This window comes from Azolla caroliniana, unplaced genomic scaffold, assembly GCF_043228905.1.
Source record: "Azolla caroliniana isolate FFs.n. ecotype wild unplaced genomic scaffold, voAzoCaro1.0.p SCAF_199, whole genome shotgun sequence".
Taxonomy (NCBI): Eukaryota; Viridiplantae; Streptophyta; class Polypodiopsida; order Salviniales; family Salviniaceae; genus Azolla; species Azolla caroliniana.
Genome location: NW_028230634.1, coordinates 1 through 6,999, shown reverse-complemented (window position 1 = coordinate 6,999; position 6,999 = coordinate 1). Strand labels below are relative to the sequence as shown.

The window sequence follows — 6,999 nt, the reverse complement described above, 5'->3', positions numbered from 1 at the left end:
TCAAGAGTCACCATTATGTCACCACTTTGTATTCTAGCATTTAGTATGAGTCATAGAATCATATTCTATGACACGTAACTTATGAGCTTTCACATTCCCCATGCTCCATGAGCCTTGTAGTTAATGAAGAGAGAGGGTGACTACATAAAGCACCCTCCTCCCAGCTTGTATAATGTTGAGTCTTTCTCCTTTGCTAATATACTTAACCTTGCGTATACTCTGTGTGTGTGTCTCTCTCTCTATCTCATACACACATACACACACAGTTCACACCTATTCCGCTTCACAAGAATCAATCTCTTGATTCTTTACAATATGTTAAACCTTTAACCATTATACTAACATATATGATGTATAGTTATAATAAATGTATTATTAGTTATTACAAGACATTTAGAGTATTCTAGAACATTCTAGAGTATTCCAGAACAATCTAGAGTATTCTAGAACATTCTAGGATATTCCATGATTATATTAAATATCATAAATATCTAAAATATTCTAGAACATTCTAGAATACTCCATAAGGACCTATAAATAGGTGTCTATTCATTCATCACAACTCATTCGGTTCAACACTAGTTTGTAGCCCCTTAGCCTACTCTTTGTAATCCTTGCTCTCTTATAATATAAACTCTCTTTCCATTTCTAGTGTTCTTTCTCTCTCTCTCTCTCTCTCTCTCTCTCCCCCTCTACCTTCTATTGTCATCTTATTTTTCTCTCTCCTATTCTCAAGTCACGACACTTGGATTACGCTAAGCGAGTATTACGATACGTGAGCGACACAATGGATTACGACGTTCTCTACGCATTGGCCACACCAATATGACTCAAAGGGTACACAGACGCGGACTAGGCTACCTACAAAGCCGATCGACGATTGACCTCCGGATTTGTCTTCCCCCTCGGCATCAGAGCGATTTCGTGGAGTAGCAAGAAGCAACTACCGTCGCTCTTTCAAGTACGGCGGCGGAATACATGGGCACATCCGTAGCTGCATGTGAAGCCGTATGGCTCAAGAGGATTTTGAAGGATCTGGGCGTTCCCATCAAGGATCTGACTCCCCTTTACTGCGACAACATGAGAAGTATATATCTGGCTCAGAACCCGGTGTTCCACGCACACACAAAGCATATCGAAGTGCACTATCACTTCATTCGAGAGCGCGTAGAGGTTGGAGATGTTGACCTTCAACACATCAACACGAATCTTCAGACGGCCGACATCTTCACCAAAGCCTTAGGAGCCGACAAGCTTCGACAATTCATGTCAGACCTTGGATTGACGATCCCTGACTTGCCAAGCTTGACGGGGAGTACAAGCGAGAACCAGATATTGTCCGAACCGGGTATGAGCCGAAACGGACACCGGAGATCGTCCGAATCGGATACCAACCGAAGCGGACATCAATCAAAAGGAACCAACCCGAGTTGATCTTGAGGGGTTGTGTTGAGAATCAAGATCAACATAGCACAACGTGTGAACACACCTTTTGAGAATCTATGATTACTCAAAGGTCAAGAGTCACACCACTACTCTCTACACATTAACTATGTGTCATAGAATCATATTTTATGACACATAACTAATGAGTTACATATTCCCCATGACTATGAGGCTTCACATTCCCCAAGATAGAGAGTGGTTGTTGTAAGTTAATGAAGAGAGAGGATAACTCTATATAAAGCACCCTCCTCATACTTCATACTAAGTCGGTTGTGACTCCTTGTAACGCTATTTTGTATCTCATATTCTACTTGTTAATATACATCTCCTTCTTCTTCTTGAGTACTTCATATTGTCTCTTATCTATCTTGTGTTTCTCTCTTCTCCTCTCTTCTCTCACACATACACACATAACTCACATCTCTTCTGCTTCACAAGAATCATATCCGATTCTTTACAATCACCCAATCTCAGTAAGTTCAAGGGCTTGTAAAAAAAGTTGGTAGTTGTGGAGGGTTCAATTATTTGTTAAGGGTTTAGCACCAATAGTTTTTCCAACTTGAATGGGATTGTTAGCTTCTTCTTCATAACAATGTGTATTCGGAGTTTCTAACAAGGAAGGCACTATGTACTGGAGGAAGAACTCTCTCCGCCTTTCCTTTTAGGGTGTACCACTTCTTCTTGCAGTGCTCTTGTTCAAAATGGCTAGACTGGTGCAAGATCCGCAACTAATAGTGAATATGGCGATACCTACTCAATTAGGCCTATTTTTAGGTTTACATTTCTGAAACTTTTGTGTTGAAAAGTTTCCTTGACTCATTGATTCCACGACCGTGGCTGCTTCACGTTGAGCGTTTGTCCTTTTCCTTCACAATTCGTCAAGCTTCAGTGTTGCTATTAGGCTTTATAGGTTGAAGTCTTTGTGCTCACTATGGATGTTGACAAACATGCTCCAAGATTATGGTAATTCTACCATCAAGATCTCACATTTCAAGGTCTCAATCTACGTATGTTATGTCGTTGTTGCATCTAATTGTTTTTTGCACTTGCTAATAAATGGATCATGTTGTAATTTGGCCTCATGCAATTCTAGGTTCATGAGAGAACTATAGGGGAATATTTTATTTTTGTTGTTCCAACACAGGGTCGACTGAGTTTAGTATGTACTCCCACATTGCTTGTGAAGTCTCCAAGTTGCAAACATGATATCGTACCACGAAGTGAGCTTTGGAATAGAATGGTAGAGATTGATATGTCATTAGAGTACGGAGTTACTGTTGCATGCCTATATGAACCAGTTAAATGCCAACTAAAAATGGATAGTGGATTCTCAAAGTAGTTTTTAAGTAACATGGGGGTCAAGCAAGGATGTCCACTATCACCCATACTCTTTGGCTTATGTGTTGATAAATTAGAAGAAGTGGCGAATAAGGTTACAAGAGAAGAAGAATTGAATGCCCCAAATTGATGCAACATGTTATCTTATTGCTTCTATATGCAGATAATGTGGTACTCTTCTCATATGATATTGATAGAAAGCAAAATTTACTTGGGGTATTAGAAGAATTTTGCCATAGTAGTGGACTAACAATGAATGTGGAGAAAACAAAAATGATGGTAGTGCAAACCATGCAACCTCATCATTACCCTATGCTCACATATAGAGGTGGATAAATACAATTTGTTCGAAGCTTTAAATATCTTGGTATTGATGTACCCGCCATAAATAAATGGAGTGCATGCTTTGATTCTAGGCTCCAAGCTGGTTGGGAATCGTATTACCTTTTGGAGGCCTAATGCAAGCAAAGTGGATACTTGTGGATGGGAAGTAAAACTATTGTTGTTTAATGTCATGGTAACTCAAGTATTGCTTTATGGAGTACAAGTATGGGGTGGCATCATCTCTCTTAATGTATGGAATGAGATTGAGAAAATCAAAAGATGTTTGTAAGGAGGGAATCATAATCTAAATGCACTACCTCTTACCAAGTTATGCTCTTGGAAAGAAGTGTTCGACCCATAAAACTATTGGCACTCCAAAGAGTATATAAATACATTACAAAAGTCAAGAATATGTCGAATCGTCGATTACCACATCTTGCTTGGAATGTTGGATGTAAGATACAAAAGAATCATAAAATTAAGATTCTCTCATTTGGTTGGGTTGTTGACATAAGGAAATGGTTTAGAGGATGGGGTGAGGATGACCCTTTAGAGCTTTCAGGTAATGTTATGCAGGATGTTAGGATTGAGGAAAGGTTGGTGGAATCAAGGATGAAGTGGGAAGATGCTAAGAGGACAAAGCTAGAATACTACATTGCAAATGTCAACCCTGAATGTTGGTGTCAATATAAAGCAAGAATGTCTATTGATCGTATCCAAGCTTATCTCATTACCAGTATGAGTAGTAATGCTCATAGAGCCCTTACACTACTTCGCACTCGATCTCATAAGTTAGGTATTGAAGTTGCATCATGGTACCAAAATCTAACGAATTTGAAGTCATGCAAAGTATGCAATGAAGGCATGGTAGAGGATGTATGTCACTTGCTCGACATATAGTGCAATTCGTTCAAGATATCCTAACATACTAAGAGGGAGGGAGCGATAACTTAAGTGTCATTCTTAAGACACCACCAAGAAGGTTGAGCTCATATGTGTATGCTTTATTCACACATAGAGACTTTGTGCTTCAATGTATGAAAAGCCCTTCTTAGGAGGAGACACATATCAAGAACAAAGTTTGTACAAATGGTATGCTTGATTATAGTAAAAGAACTGTTTATACGTATAGACGCTTACTTACAAAACAAGCACTCAAGACAGGTGCGAACAAAAGATGTCTGTAAATGATAGGTTATAACTCAAGATGGTACACTTATTCTTTTAAGATATACTACAAGAATTTGGAGTTGCACTGCAGGTAATTAGAAGTGGTACCATCGACTGTATGTGCACTACTAATTTGGAGCCACCATGTTGCATCACCAGAAAATCAGCTAATGACGTTGTTTGATGCAAATTGGACATATTCAGTCTACTTATGATTCCCGTGTTTTATTCAAAATGTGTTTGCAACTTCAATGTTTTATTTTGACTGTACTATTTTGCAGAGTCATGTATGTAACTTATGCAAAACCTTATGTATAATGACTTGATAAAGCTAGCTAGCTTCAGGTGTTTTAGATTTGTGCGTCTGCTGATGGCATTAGAAGAAATACATATCCTACATACATACTTTAAAGCCCAATGTGAGGGAAAATCGGATTTATGGTACCTACATAACATAAAGAGGACAAGAAATGAGGCAGCTGACTAGCAGAAGAGCACACTATATGTATGATATGAGATGTGCCGTATTGACATAATCATATCATATCATATGGCCAATCCACCGTTAGCCTGAATGACCTGCCCATTCACCCATTCTCCAGCATCACTGACCAGGAATAAGATAAGAGGTGCGATGTCCTGAGGGGTGCCCAGGCGTTGCAATGGAGGCGCATCCCTGAAGCTCTCCACGAGTGCCTCGTCTTTCCCCGCATAAAACATGTCTGTGGCCACTGGTCCTGGTGCCACACAATTGGCTGTTATGCGACGACCTCTCAATTCCTTGGCCATGATTTTAGTTAAGGTTTCGACGGCTGCCTTGCTGGCCACATAGGCACCGTAGCCGGGCTTGAGGACATGCACCATAGATGAGCTTGTGGTCACAATACGACCTTTGCCTCCGGCCACAATTCGTTGGGCAGCCTCTTTAAGGACCAGGAATGTTCCGGTGGCGTTCACCGACATGGTTCGCTCCCAATCTTCTGAGGAGGTCTGCTCTAAGGTGGGGTAGCTACTCAGAAAAATGCCAGCCAGATTTATGACGATGTTGACATGGCCAAAGGCTTGAATCGCAGCATCGAAAATGGCCTTTACATCCGCCTCTTTCGACACGTCGCCCTTCACGGCTATCGCCTTCGCCTTCGCCTTTGCCTTCTGCTCTTCTTCTTGTCCGCCAGCCACATCCGTTTGTGTTTGTGTCTGCATATTGATGAGGCCCAGGACGTCTGATGCTGCTTGCGCGTCTCCTGCGTAGCATACTACCACAGAGGCGCCGTGTTGTGCTAAGTGTAGGCACACCTCTCGCCCGATCCCGCGGGACCCCCCTGTGACTATGGCCACTCGGCCAGAGAGATCAGGATGACGATGATGATGATCCGGGGACGATGCCATGTCTGCTACTCTAACTTGTTTAGAGTCGAACTTTGGTGTATCAGATTTATATTTGATAGTGGATTATTAGTGGATTATTTCTGTACTAGGTATGTGTGTGGCTCAGTGAGACAATGTTGTTGGCTCCTTCTTTGAAGTATATATATATATAGTTAAGTTAGTTAGTTAGTTATAGTCCAGGCATGGGCATGAGGTGGATGGAGTTTTTGGTGTAAGTTTCGAGTGAGTGAATGAGAGAGAGAGAGAGAGTGTGTGTGTGTGTGTGTTTCTTGCTGCCACAAGACAAGTTTTTAAGTTGAATCGGTTGGGTTGACTGGCACGATTGGTTTGTTTGGGCGTGAAGGCCAAACAATGAATGAATTGGCAAGCAATGAATGAATCAAAAGGTGGGTGGGTGACATACAGGCTGAGCCCAGCACAGGCTACATACAGCACATCACAAATTAGGTCTTTCTGCCATTTGGTTTGGGTTGGGACTCGGGAGGGTTCTTGACCAAATTTAATTTTCTAAAAGGAGAGCCCGGCCTGTCTGTTGCTATGTCTTTTCCACTCACTGATCTGATCTGACCTGACCTGCTGACTCTTCGTCCACTTTCATTCAAAGCACACGTGTTCATTCTGAGTGTATTTCCAAACGAGATAAATAAGCCTTCGAATCTTGATATGAGTAACTATTCGTTGTGGACTGAAAAGAGTATGTATGTCACCGCCATCCATGCTTTGATTAAATTTGATCGTTGATGTTACCGAGAGCCATCTTTACCATGGTAATCTTCAACACAGCTATATTATAGCTTCATGTGTTTTTCATTTGGCTGCATATGTTTGTTGGGCTCAACTCCAAACCATAACATAACTAACTGCGCATCAGAAATTGAAAATTCGCCATAAAACTATCAAACAACTAAAATTCACTACGCTCGTCAAAACTGAAGGGAGGAAAGCAACAACATAACAGGAGTACACAAACATGATGAAATGGAAAGAAATAGATGTGCCTCCTTTGTGCCCATCATCCTCAAGAGAATTTAAGGTAGGTATTACGGTCGCACGGGCACATTCAAACCAATGGTCTAGGCGTGGATGTATCAAAACCACCATATATCTTTCTTAGCATGTTGAAGTACTTTTGTTTGACTTTTTGTAAAACCTACTAAAACTATTCTCTTGCATGTTTGCATTCCAACCAAGTCGGTATCCAAGATGTCCCACTATCTTATTCATGTTAAATTAGAAACGGCAACAACAAAGAATAAGGGTTGAATGATTGACCGTCTGGTCTCAACCAAGCAACCTTGTCCATTTGTGTCCTTCACAACTTCATTTACTAGC

At 40.9% G+C, this 6,999-nt stretch overlaps 1 protein-coding gene across 1 annotated transcript; it reads right to left on the bottom strand.

Annotated features, from left to right (window-relative positions):
* Window positions 1-4,188: 4,188 nt before the first annotated feature.
* On the bottom strand, window positions 4,189-5,682 carry LOC147848855 (short-chain type dehydrogenase/reductase-like). The gene is made up of 2 exons (XM_087338034.1): window positions 5,458-5,682; window positions 4,189-5,421 (listed from the first exon to the last, which is right to left on the bottom strand). Exons 1-2 carry the CDS (start codon window positions 5,665-5,667, stop codon window positions 4,825-4,827), a joined length of 807 nt encoding a protein of 268 aa, XP_087194160.1. The 5' UTR covers window positions 5,668-5,682; the 3' UTR covers window positions 4,189-4,824.
* Window positions 5,683-6,999: the final 1,317 nt, after the last annotated feature.